A 13,310-nucleotide genomic window follows, 5' to 3' on the forward strand; every position below is an offset into this window, starting at 1 on the left:
GAAGGAGGGAGGGAGGGAGAAAGAGAGAAAGGAAGTAAAGGAAGGGGAAGGGAGGAGAGGGGAGGGGAGGAGAGGAAAAAGAAGAAAAGGGAAAGGAAGGGAGGGAGAGAAGAAGAAAGAAAGAGGAAGAAAAGAAAGGGAGGGAGAGAGGGAGAAGAGAACAAAAAAAGAGGAAGGAAAAAAGAGGGAGGGAGAAAGAAGGAAGAAGGAAAAAAATAAAACAAAGGGGGAAAGGAAAGAGGAAAGAAAAGGAAAGGAAAGGGCACAACTGACCATTTACTAATTTCCAGCAGGGTACAGTGATTCACACCTGTAATTATAGCACTTTGAAATGTTGTAACAGCCCTTGAAATCAGGAGTTCGAGACCAACCTGAAAAATATAGGGAGACCTTGTCTCTACAAAAAACAAAAACAAAAAACAAAACAAAACAAAAACTTAGCTAAGTATGGTGGTTCGTGCCTATAATCCCAGCTACTTAAGAGGCTGAGGTGGGGAGGATAGCTTGAGATTAGGAGGTCAAAGCTGTGGCAGTGAGCTGTCATCTTACCACTGCATTCCAGCATGGGTGACAGGGCAAGACCCTGTCAAAAAAAAAAAAAAAAAACAAAAAAACATTTACTAATTTCTTTGTGAACTTGAAGTGGTACATCAGGGCAATACAGTAACAGCTGATTTTTTTTTTTAAGAGATGGTGTTTCTCCATGTTGGCCAGACTGTTCTCGAACTCCTGACTTTAGGTGATCCGCCCACCTCGGCCTCCTAAGGTGCTGGGATTACAGGCGTGAGCCACCACGCCCGGCAAAAGCTGATTTTTAATCTAACTAACTATTCATAGAAGTCACAACAAATGCCAGTTCCTTGTCCATTAGTAAAAAATCAGTTAAAAACAAAAGGTTTAATAAGAAAGACAATTTTTTAAATCTTCGTATCTCAATTATTTCAACTGAACAGAAAAAGATCATCATTTAAACCAATTAATGGATATACATATAAGAAAGAGATATCCATACCTTAGAAGAATCTTCAATAGCCTTGTGTAAGTTTTTTAGTTTTAGGTGGCAGGCAGCCCGGTTCAAATACAATAGTGGAATCTTATTGTTTAGTCTTATGGCTAAGTTATATGCATTAATAGCTGCCAAATAGTTTTCTGTTGCGAACAATTTGCTAATGAGACAAAAACAGAAAAGAAAAACAATTTAACATGGAAACAGAAACACAGAAATAATATCTAATTGTATTTCACAGAGAGGATGGCTTACCTCTTTTTGCATTCTCTGTAGGGTAAACATGGTTGACTGTACTGAATCCATCTCTCTTTCACATACACCAGCCTACCATTTGAATGGGATGGATCTCACTCCCATTTCCAAGGGTAGACATTAGTAATTTAAGCCAGTAGGCATATTTTCATTCTTTTTGCTATAGTAGTTGACTCGGGGATGGGCTTGTAAGACCTACATTGTTCTATTTACTTTTTTTTTCAATTTTGTTTTTTGAGACGGAGTTTTGCTTTGTCACCAGGCTGGAGTGCAGTGGCACAATCTCGGCTCACTGCAACCTCCACCTCCCAGGTTCCAGTGTTTCTCCTGCCTCAGGCTCCTGAGTAGCTAGGGCTACAGGAATATGCCACCATGCCCAGCTAATTTTTGTACATTTTGTAGAGATGGGGTTTCACCATGTTGGCCAGGATGGTCCTGATCTCTTGACCTCGTGATCTGCCTGCCTGGGTCTCCCAGAATGCTGGGATTATAGGCATGAGCCACAGCACAAGGCCTAATGTTCTATTTAGAATGAAGCCTGTGGGTTGGTTTCAAAGTTGGAGAATAAAAAGTTGGGCAAACTTCTCCCCCTGCTGGATATAAATGAAGAAGTCACATAGCCCAAATTGTTACTGACCACTTTTAACATGGAAGAGCTGGCATTAGAATAAAGCTGATACTATGAGAATATGAAAGGAATAAAAAGGCAGAAAGAAACTGAGACTTTATGATACAGTTAAGCTGCTGGATCAAGCTTTACCTGAAATGCAAAACACCTTTAGCTTTTTAGTTTTATAAGACAATAAATTCCTTTCAATATAAAGCCAGTTTGAGCTGGGTTTTTTGGTTACTTGCAATGGATATACACTTTCAGTTCAAATGTTCCAAAATTCTCTTCAAATAAAGAGATGTACACAATTAAAGAATTTCTTCAAAATGCAAAGTTTCTTTGTTTTTTATGTATAATTTCCACTTACAAAAATTTGAAAAAGTACACAAACAGGAAAACAGAAAATACTTTGCTAAAAATAAAAATTTCATATAAATATAACTTCATACTCATGTTCATTCCATTTTACTGCATACTTCGCTGCTCTGGAATATTAAACATGTCAAAAGTAAACCTATAAAAGTACCCAGTAAACTGACTAAAAGTTAAGATGACACCATTGTCACACCTAATTTGAGCTAAACTCAAGCTGAAAATAACTTGTACAAACTAGAAAAGCTAATTCTGTGGGTACAGTTTACATTTCTGAAATGCCTTGTATTAGCAATGTTTCTGAATGCAAGTAACAGAACCACAACTCAACTGGGCTTAAACAAGTAAGGAAATTAATTATCTCACTTTTTTTGTTTTGTTTTGTTTGAGACAGAGTTTCTCACTCTGTCGCCCAGGCTACAGAGTGCAGTGGCGCAATCTCGGCTCACCACGTTGGCCAAGCTGGTCTCGAACTCCTGACCTTGTGTTCCACCTGTCTTAGCCTCCCAAAGTGCTGGGATTACAGGCGTGAGCCACTGCACCCAGCCTATCTCACATTTTAAAAGTCCATGGGATTAAGGACCTTATAAGGAAGATCAAAAAGTAAAAATAAGAAGTCCAGAGGAAAGAAGCTCCAAGCCCAATTAGCAGCTCAAAGATGTTATCAAGGTCACAGGCTCCTTCCATCTGTCCATTCTACTATACTCAGCAGAAACCATAATTTGGCTGGTTATCTTCATGGACATATTAGCTCAAGGTGCCACATACAGGCATAATACTCATTGGAAGAAAAGGTAACAATATTTTCTGGTATATGTTTCCTAAGAGAAAGAAAATCGTTCCCAGAAAACTCCCAGTTTACCTCCTTTCACATCTCATTGACCAAAAGTACATGCCCTTAAAACAGAAATAAAAAGCAGTCTTTCTCTTCCTCAAACTCTCTCTCTCTTTTCTCTCTCTCTCCTTCAGACTCTCTTTTCCTTTATCCTTGCCTCCCTCCCTGCTTCCCCCACCCCCACCACCATCTCTCTCTCTTTCTCTCTCCTCTTACCCCCACCTCCCCAATTTTACTATTCATACTATTACTACTTTGTACTGCTGTTTAGAATGCTTTTAAAAATTCAAAAACATGACCATCTTTTCATGTTAGAAAACGGAGAAATACATTTTTACAGAGTGTACATAATACACAGATTGTTCTTACAGTATTTTCTCATAAGTGCTGGGATTTTTGAAACCAATTTCCTCCTACTTGGGTACATTTAGGGGTCTTGTTTTCCAATACTTTTGTTTTTATGAAGAACATTATAATAAGTATTTTTGTGCCTATATCTTTAAAAAAAAAAAAAGGCAAGAATGTAACTAAAGCAATCATGATCTGTTGAAGTCAATGAGAATTTATCCCTGAACTTGGAATAGGGTCACCATCCTAAGTCATACGGGCAAGGTCTGCACACATAAACAAAATATGGGCTCAGCCAATAAGGATAAAGGGAGAGAACAAATATTGGCTAGGTAACCTGCAGTGTCTACAACAAAACTTTTTTTGTTTTTTGTTTTTTTTTAGATGGAGTCTCGCATTGTCGCCCAAGTTGGAGAATATTGGTACAATCTCGACTCACTGCAACCTCTGCCTCCCAGGCTCAAGCGATTCTCCTGCCTCGGCCTCCTGAGTAGCTGAGATTACACAGCCACCATGCCCGGCTAAATTTTGTATTTTGAGTAGAGACAGGGTTTCACTATGTTGATCAGGCCAGTCTTCAACTCCTGACCTTGTGTTCCACCAGCCTTGGCCTCCCAAAGTGCTGGGATTACAGGCTTGAGCCACAATGCCTGGACTTTTATTTTTTAAACTGTAGTAAAATATATATAACAAAATTTACCACTTTAAACATTTTAAAATGTAAAATTCAGTGGCATTAACTACATTTACGTTGTACAACCATCACCACCATCCATGTTTATAACTTTTTCATCTTCTCAAATTGAGACTCCATACCCATTAGAGTGTAACTCTCCGATCCTCCTCCTCTCTAGTCGTTCACAACCACCATTTGACTTTCTGTCTCTGTCAGTTTGACCACTCTAAGTACCTCACATAAGTGAAATCATACATTTGTCCTTTTGTGACTGGCCTATTTCATTTAGCATAATGTCTTCAAGGTTCATCCATGTTGTAGCATGTGACAGGATTTCCTCCCTTTTTAAGGCTGAAATAACACTGCATTGTTATGGATATGACACATTTTATTGATCTATTTATCCCTCAATGGACACCTGGGTTGCTTATATGTTTTGGATATTTTGAGTGTTATTGCTATGAACCTGGGTGTACAACTATCTGTTTGTGTTTCTGCTGTTAGTTCTTTTGGGTATACACCCAGAACTGGAATTACTAGATGATATAACAATTCTATTTTTGGCCATGTGTGGTGGCTTATACCTATAATCCCAGCACTTTGGGAGGCCAAGGTGGACAGGTTGCTTGAGCTCATGAGTTTGAGACCAGCCTGGGTAACACAGCAAAACTCTGTCTCTACAAAAACTACAAAAATTAGCTGGTCCCATCTACTTGGGAGGCTTAGGTGGGAGGATGGCTTAAAAGCCTGGGAGGTAGAGGTTGCAGTGGGCCAAGATCACACCACTACACTCAAGCATGGGCTATAGAGCCAGACCTTATCTCAGAAAAAGAAAACAAAAATTCTATTTTTACTTCTTTGAGCAACAATACTGTTTTCCATAGCAGCTGTATCATTTTACACCTCTACCAAGAATGCACAGGATTCTAATTTTTCCACATCCTCACTAACACTTGTTATTTACTGTTTTTTGGTTTTTTTTCTGAGTAGCCATCCTAAAGGGTGGGAAGTGGCATCTCATAGTGGTTTTGACAGGCATTTCCCAAATGGTTAGCAATACTAAACATTTTTTCATACTAACGATTTGTCTTCTTTGGAGAAATGCCTATTTAGGTTCTTTGGTCATTTTTATTTTTAAAAAAATTATTATCATATTTCTGAGCAGAGTCTTGATCCGTTGCCCAGGCTGGAGTTCAGTGGTGCCATCTCAACTCACTGCAACCTCTACCTCCCAAATTCAAGTGATTCTCATAGCTGAGAGAATCAGAGTAGCTGGGATTACAAGTGTGAGTCACCATGCCCTGCAAATTTTCTATTTTTAGTAGAGACAGGGTTTCACCATGATGGCCAGGCTGGTCTCGAACTCCTGGCCTCAAGTGATCTGTCCACCTTGGCCTGTCCAAAAGCTGGGATTACAGGTGTGAGTGGTGGCTCTGGGCTCTTTGCTTATTTTTAAATTAGGTTGTTTTGTTGTTGAAGAGTAGCTCATATATGTTCTCAATTTGCAAATATTTTCGCTATTCCATGAGTTGCTTTTTTACTCTGTTTATAGTGTCGTCAATGTACAAAATTTTTATTTTTGATGTGGTCCAACTTAACCATTTTTTCTTTTGTTGCCTATTGTTTTGGAGTCATATGCAGGAAACTTTACCAAATCCAATGTAAGGAAGCACCCTGTGTTCTCTTCTAAGAATTTTATAGTTTAGTCCTTACATTTAGGTCTTTGATCCATTTTGAGTTATTTTTGTACATGGTATTAGGTAAAGGCCCAATTCTTTCTCTTTATTTTTTTCCTTTTTTTTTTTTTGAGATGGAGTCTGAATCTGTCGCCCAGGCTAGAATGCAGTGGCACAATCTCAGCTCACTGTAACCTCCACCTCCTGGGTTCAAGTGATTCTCCTGCCTCTGCCTCCCACGTAGCTGGGATTATAGGCACCTGCCACCATGCCCAGCTGATTTTTGTATTTTTTTTAGTAGAGACAAGGTTTCACCATGTTGGCCAGGATGGTCTCGACCTCCTGACCTCATGATCCACCTGCCTCTGCCTCCCAAAGTGCTGGGATTACAGGCGTGAGCCACCGGCACCTGGCCCTCTCTCTTTTTTTCTTTCTCTCTCTCTCTCTCTCTCCCTTTCTCTCTCTCTCTTTTACTCTCTCTCTTTTTCTTTCTTTTTTAGATGGGAGTCTCACTGTTACCCATGCTAGAGGGCAGTGGTTCGATCTCAACTCACTGCAACCTCTGCATCCCGAGTTCAAGCAATTATCTACCCTCAGCCTCCTAAGTAGCTGGGATTACAGGCGCCCACCACCATGCCCGGATAATTTTTTGTATTTTAGTAGAGATGGCATTTCACCATGTTGGCCATGCTGGTCTCAAACTCTTGACCTCAGGTGATCCACCCACTTTGGCCTCCCAAAGTGCTGGGATTACAGGCATGAGCTACCATGCCTTTTATATCTGGCTAATTTTGTATTTTTAGTAGACATGGGGTTTCTCCATGCTGGTCAGGCTGGTCTCGCACTCCCGACCTCAGGTGATCTGCCTGCCTCGGCCTCCTAAAATGCTGGGATTACAGGCGTGACCCACCATGCCTACCACGTATTACCTTGTTCTTATCCATGTTATTGTACTTCCCACACAGTATTTTAAGTATCTGTGTATGCCTCTCTCCTCCTGATTTCTCTCGTTCAATGCCTATAGTCTGGCAAATAGCAAGCAATCAATAATTGCTTATTTAACGACTAAATAATGAATACAAAGGAAGAAAGGAAGGAAGAAGAGAAGGAGGAGAAAATATTATATATGGTTTTACTCTTGGGAGTTAGAAGAACCAAACTGTCAGTTCCCGGCTTCTAACCTTCAGAAAAATTGCGAAATCCAGCTAAACTCTACTAGACTTGTGTTGTAACAGACAAGAGAAAAAAACAAGAAAAAGTAGACAGGAAAGAAAAATATAGACATTGTGGTAGACAGATAATGCTCCCCCCACACCGACAAAAGATGTCCACATTCTAATCCTAGAACCTATGAATGTTACCTAACGTGGCAAAGAGGACTTTGCAGATGTGATTGATTTAGAGTTTGAGATGGAGAGAGTACCCTGCATCGAGTAGGCAGGACTAATGTAAACACAAGAGAACTTATAAAAGAAAGAAGGAGGCAGGAGAGTCAGAAAAGGAGAAGAGACCATGGAAGCAGAGGTCAGAACAACGCAACCAGTGGCTGGGGGCCACAATCCAAGGAATGCAAGCAGCTTAGATGCTGGAAATTTAGGAAAACAGATTGGTCCCTAGAGCCTTTAAAAGGAAAGCAACTGACACCTAATTTTAGCCCACTGAAATTCATTCTGGATTTCTGAACTCCAGAACTAAAAGATAAATTTGTGTTGTTTTAAGCCACTAAATTTGTGGTAGTTTATTACAGAAGCAATAGGAAAATAAACATAGAAGTGTGTATGATGAAATATAATAAATGTCTATAGCTGCCTTGAAATATAAACATAAATTTACACTCAGAATATACCAGAATTCACTGTTTTTGATCAGTATGTTAAAATATTCACACAGAGAGCCATATACAAATGAATAAAATCATTACCCAAATATAAGGTAATTTATGGGATAATATGGTAATCTTTTTTCTTTCTACACCACTGATCTGAAAGGCAATAATATATTAATCTTTTAAAAATGGATTTGAATAGGTCCTGCACTAGGGCTCATGCCTGTAATCCCAGCACTTTGGGAGGCTGAGGTGTGCGGATCACTAGAGGTCAGGAGTTCGAGACCAGCTCGGCCAACATGGTGAAACCCTGTCTCTACTAAAAATACAAAAAAATTAGCCAGGCGTGGTGGTAGGCCCTGTAATCCCAGCTACTTGGGAGGCTAAGGCAGGAGAATTGCTTGAATCTGAGAGGTGGAGGTTGCAGTGAGCTGAGATTGTGCCACTATACTCCAGCCTGTGGTGACAGAATAAGACTCTATCTCAAAACAAAAAAAAGAAAAAAAAATGGATATGAATAATCAAAATAATGCTAGCTTTCCAAAAAGGCTGTTTTTATCGGAGTCATCAGGAAGGACGTATGTCAAATGTAAAAGGGATTTTTTTTTCCATTTTTTTTAAAATTTTTAGAGACAGGGTCTCGCTATGTTGTCCAGGCTGGAGTGCAATGGCTATTCACAGGCACAATCCCACTACTGGTCAGCACGGGAGTTATGACCTGCTCCGTTTCCGACGTGGGCCGGTTCACCCCACCTTTGGCAACCTGGTGGTCCCCTGCTCCCGGGAAATCACCATATTGCTGCCGAACGTAGTGCAGACACCCACTGGCATAGCGTACTACAACCCAGAACTCCTGGACTCAAGCGATCCTCCAGCCTCAGCCTCCCAAGTAGCTGGGACTACAGGCACGTGCTACCGCACCCGGCTGTAAAAGAGATTTTAAAAGGAATTTATTTTAATAAGCATTCCAAACGCTGTAATTTTTTTTTCATTTTTGTGACATTAAATAAAAAAAGAAAATCTCTAGAGCCTCAATGACTTACTTGTTATCCTACTTTTTAAATATGGAGGCCCTGTCTACCTCATTTGCTTATTCAAAATATCCTTCTCCAACAACACACGCACAGACACCATATCTAGAAAATGTGGTAACTGCTTTTTTTGTCCAAAGACAGGGTCTCACTTTGTTGCCTAGACTGGAATGCAGTGGCACAATCATAGCTCACTGCAGCCTTGAACTCCTAGGATGGAGGGATCCTCCTGCTTCAGCTTTCTGAGTAGTTGGGACTACAGGTGCTTGCCAGCACACCGGACTAATGTTTTTTGTTTGTTTGTTTTTTGTAGAGACAAAAACTCACTTTGTTGCCCAGGCTTGTCTTGAACTTCTGGCTTCAAGTGATCATCCCACCTCAGCCTCCCCAAAGGGCTGGGATTGCAGGCACGAGCCACCATACTCATCCTGTGATAACTACTAATGTCTTCACACATGATAAAGCTCATGGTCAGAGTTCAAACAACTTACTTTCCTTTATCCTTCAACCATTCTGGGTTCTTTTCTTCTTCTTTTAAATCGCAAAGTTCAGGTATGTCAGTATTCATTGCTCTTCGAGCCTCGGCTTGTTTGTGTAGCCACTAGAATGAGAAAGAAGTCTCATGAAAAAAACGAAGGTTTTATTTTTATTATCATTTCCTTTTAGATTTTTCATTTTCCTCCAATGGATGGAAATATTTGTTATGCACTGAATGTTTGTGTCTTCCCCACCTCTCCTCCAAATTCATATATTGAAGCCTTAGCCATCAGTATGAATCAGTACTTGGAAGTGGGGCCTCTGAGAGGTAGTTAGGTTGAGGTCATGAGAGGAGAGCCGCCAAAATGAGTTTCGCATCCTTATAAGAAGAAAAAGAGATCAGAGCTCCCCACCCACCATGTGGACACAATGACAAAGTGGTTGTCTACAAGTTATGATGGGACCCTACCCAGAACCATGCTGGCACCCTGATCTTGGATTTCTCAGCCTCCAGAACTATGAGAAATGAATGTTTGTTGTTTAAGCCACCCAGTCTATAGTAGTACTTTGTTTATAGCAGCCAGAGTAGATTAACATACTATTTGATGATGGCTTTTTGTTTGTTTTTTGGTTTTTCTTTCCCCCAAGATGGAGTCTCCCTCTGTCACCCAGGCTGGAGTGCAGTAGCATGGTCTCGGCTCACTGCAACCTCCACCTCCCAGATTCAAGGGATTCTCCTGCCTCAGCCTCCTGAGTAGCTGGAATTACAGGTGTGTGCCACCATGCCCAGCTAATTTTTGTATTTTTAGTAGAGACGGGGTTTCACTATGTTGGCCAGACTGGTCTCGAACTCCTGACCTTGTGATCTGCCTGCCTTGGCTTCCCAACGTGCTGGGATTACAGGCGTGAGCCACTATGCCCAGCCCATGTGATTATTATTTTACCTTTCTTGGCTATAGTATTTTTATTTTTCTATACTGAAAAATATACAGGGAGATCACTTGAGCCCAAGAGTTTAAGGCAACAGTGAGCCATGATTGCACCACCGTACTCCAGTCTGGGCAGCAGAGCAAGACCCCAACTCTAAAAAAAAAAATGAAAAAGTGTGTCTGGTGTGTATACACATACACACACGATTTTAAAATGATTATAATTGTGTAATTATAGAAATGTTAAAAATACAGAAAAATACATTGTTTAATACCATGAAATAATTAATATTTATATTGTCATTGTGTCTTAAGGAGCCTGTTATTTCTACAATTTTTCAATTGAAAGACGTATCAATTCAGCCTTGCAGTAAAAAAATGCAGTTCTTGGTCAAGTGCGGTGGCTCATGCCTGTAATCCCAGCACTTGGGAGGCTGAGGCAGGTGAACTGCCTGAGGTCAGGAGTTCAAGACCAGCCTGACCAACATGGTGAAACCCCATCTCTATTAAAAATACAAAAAATCAGCCAGGTGTGGTGGCTCACACCAGTAATTCCAGCTACTAGAGAGGCTGAGGCAGGAGAATCACTTGAACCCAGGAGGTGTAGGTTGCAGTGAGCTGAGATTGCACCATTGCAGTCCAGCCTGGGCAACAGAGTAAGACTTTGCCTCAAAAAAAAAAAATGCAGTCCTTTTTTGGCGGGGGACAGAGTCTTTGCTCTTGTTGCCCAGGCTGGCGTGAAATGGCGCAATCTCAGCTCACTGCAACCTCCTCCTCCTAAATTCATTCTCCTATTTCAGCCTCCCAAGTAGCTGGGATTACAGGCATTCACCACCATGTCTGGCTAATTTTTTGAATTTTTAGTCGAGATGGGGTTTCAAAATGTTGGTCAGGCCGGTCTCAAACTCTTGACCTCAGGCAATCCTCCCACCTCTGCCTCCCAAAGTGCTAGGATTACAGGTATGAGCTACTGCACCTGGCCAAAAAAATGCAGCTCTTAAGCTGATATAACTAAAGATACAATATTTGAAATCTAGGGCTTAGGAATTTATAAATGGATGAAAGATATTAATTCTCAAATGTCGCATTAGAAATACCTGTTATTGGTAATAATTAGCTGTAATGATATATTAATAATTTCTAAGTATCTTCCTTCCGAAATACATACTGATCCAGAGTTTATAAATCTATCAACATTATAGAAAATGATGTATTTGGCTGGGCGCAGTGGCGCGTGCCTGTAGTCCCAGCTACTCGGGAGGCTGAGGTGGGAGGATCGCTTGAGCCCAGGAGTTCTGGGTTGCAGTGCGCTATGCCGATCGGGTGTCTGCACTAAGTTCAGCATCAATATGGTGATCTCCCAGGAGGGGGAGACCACCAGGATGCTTAAGGAGGGGTGAACCAGCCCAGGTTGGAAACGGAGCAGGTCAAAACTTCCGTGCTGATCAGTAGCGGGGTCGCGCAAGTGAACCACCACCTCGGCCCCCAAAGTGCTGGGATTACAGGCTTGAGCCTCCACGCCCGGCCTATTGTACATATATTAAATCAGTGTTCTCTTATCATTATTCTTGAGGCAAAAAATACCTGCAAAATATATTTTCTCATAAGGAAATTCCAAAATACATTCATGATGTTATATCTTTAGTATAATAAATACTTAAGAAATTCAGTTTTCCGATCCATGTGGTGACATCACGCTCTCCCTGGCCGCGACCTAACTGCGGTGGGTGAGGGACAGATATTCATGGCGATTAAAAAAAAAAAAAAAAAAAAAAAAGAAATTCAGAACCAATTCTAGTTTCCATGGATGAAATAAAAACAAAGCATTTTAATTTGTGGTAGTTGTAACTACAGTAAGTATATCTACCTCCTCCTCTTCTGCTACTTGTGATTCACGAAGAGCTGTTGGGAATACTCGAGGGGTAAAGTTGATTTTAATACTGCCAACAGAGCGAGGAGCAGGAATACTGTCTTCCTTTAACTTCTCAGTAAATATATTTTCTGAATTTCTCCCTTCAAAAACAGTGGTAGCAAGTCAGTCACTTATTTCTCATTGTCTAGTTAACAATCAACTGACATTTAAAATAATTACACATCAAAGCTAACCCCCAAATCCTAAACAAATAAATCAAAGATATTTTCTTCAAGAAAAAATGCAAAATTTAGCACTGAAAATATGGCAACTAATGACCTACCTGTTCTTTATCAATGGCCCCCGCTACTTTTCTAGGGTTCTCTTTTTAAAACCACAGTACTTAATTCACATCAACTCCAAGAGAGGATACTCTAGGTAACTACATCAACTCTAGAGAAGGGAACATAGGCAAAACCAGCACTGCCAATACCAACTCTATCTCCTTAAACTCTATAGCAATAGCTCCTATATACTTTATCTCCTATATACTTTCTTATGTTAGCGTAAAAGGTTTTAGCCATCAAAGAGAACTAATGAGAACTGGCAAGGATGGGTGCAGTGACTCACGTCTGTACTCACAGCACTTTGGGAGGACAAGACAGGCCGATCACCTGAGGTCAGGAGTTTAACACCAGCCTGGCCAACATAGTGACACTCTGTCTCTACTAAAAACACAAAAATTAGCCAGACCTGGTGGTGCACACCTGTAATCCCAGCTACTCAGGAAGCTGAAGCAGGAGACTCCCTTGAACCTGGGGGGTGGAGATTGCAGTTAGCCAAGATCACGACACTACACTCTAGCCTGGGCAACAGAGTGAGACTCCGTTTCAAACAAACAAACAAAACCTAGTAAAGGGTCTTGACGACATTTCAAAGGAGTGGGGCAAGGAGGGGAAAAGGCCTCATAGGCTCAAAGATGAAAGCCAAATGATGTGATAAAAGAGGTGATCCCACCAGCCAGGATGGCCTTATGGAACACAGTCATTGAGCACTGTTGTCTAACAAAGTATTACATTAAAGAGAACTAAATTTTCATCTTTATTTGGTCTGTACACTTGGATCTTTATTTTACAATGCTCAGCTTGAACCTACCTAATAAAAAGTCCTAATAATTTTCTATCTGAGTATACTGTTGCTCACTCATGATGGCAAAAGCCAACACTACCTAGTCAGCTTTTCTAAATACATTACTCAAGGAAATGTTCCAGAACATGGAGAAATAACATTAAGAACCCAGGAGTGGGCCGGGCGCGGTGGCTCAAGCCTGTAATCCCAGCACTTTGGGAGGCCGAGGCGGGTGGATCACGAGGTCAAGAGATCGAGACCATCCTGGTCAACACGGTGAAACCCCGTCT

General features: G+C 40.9%; 1 protein-coding gene across 2 annotated transcripts in view; it reads right to left on the bottom strand.

Moving 5' to 3' along the window:
* The window catches only part of DNAAF4 (dynein axonemal assembly factor 4), a 62,401-nt gene that overhangs the window by 6,357 nt on the left and 42,734 nt on the right, over nt 1-13,310 (bottom strand). For both annotated transcript variants that reach the window (XM_017543360.2, XM_017543363.2), the window contains exons 5-7: nt 11,908-12,053; nt 9,126-9,235; nt 1,013-1,166 (exon numbers count right to left, since the gene is read on the bottom strand). In XM_017543360.2, coding sequence (XP_017398849.1) covers nt 1,013-1,166; nt 9,126-9,235; nt 11,908-12,053 — 410 coding nt within the window. The remainder of the gene's footprint in view (nt 1-1,012; nt 1,167-9,125; nt 9,236-11,907; nt 12,054-13,310) is intronic.

The sequence above is a fragment of the Cebus imitator genome, unplaced genomic scaffold (assembly GCF_001604975.1).
Source record: "Cebus imitator isolate Cc_AM_T3 unplaced genomic scaffold, Cebus_imitator-1.0 Scaffold154, whole genome shotgun sequence".
In the NCBI taxonomy this organism is placed as follows: Eukaryota; Metazoa; Chordata; class Mammalia; order Primates; family Cebidae; genus Cebus; species Cebus imitator.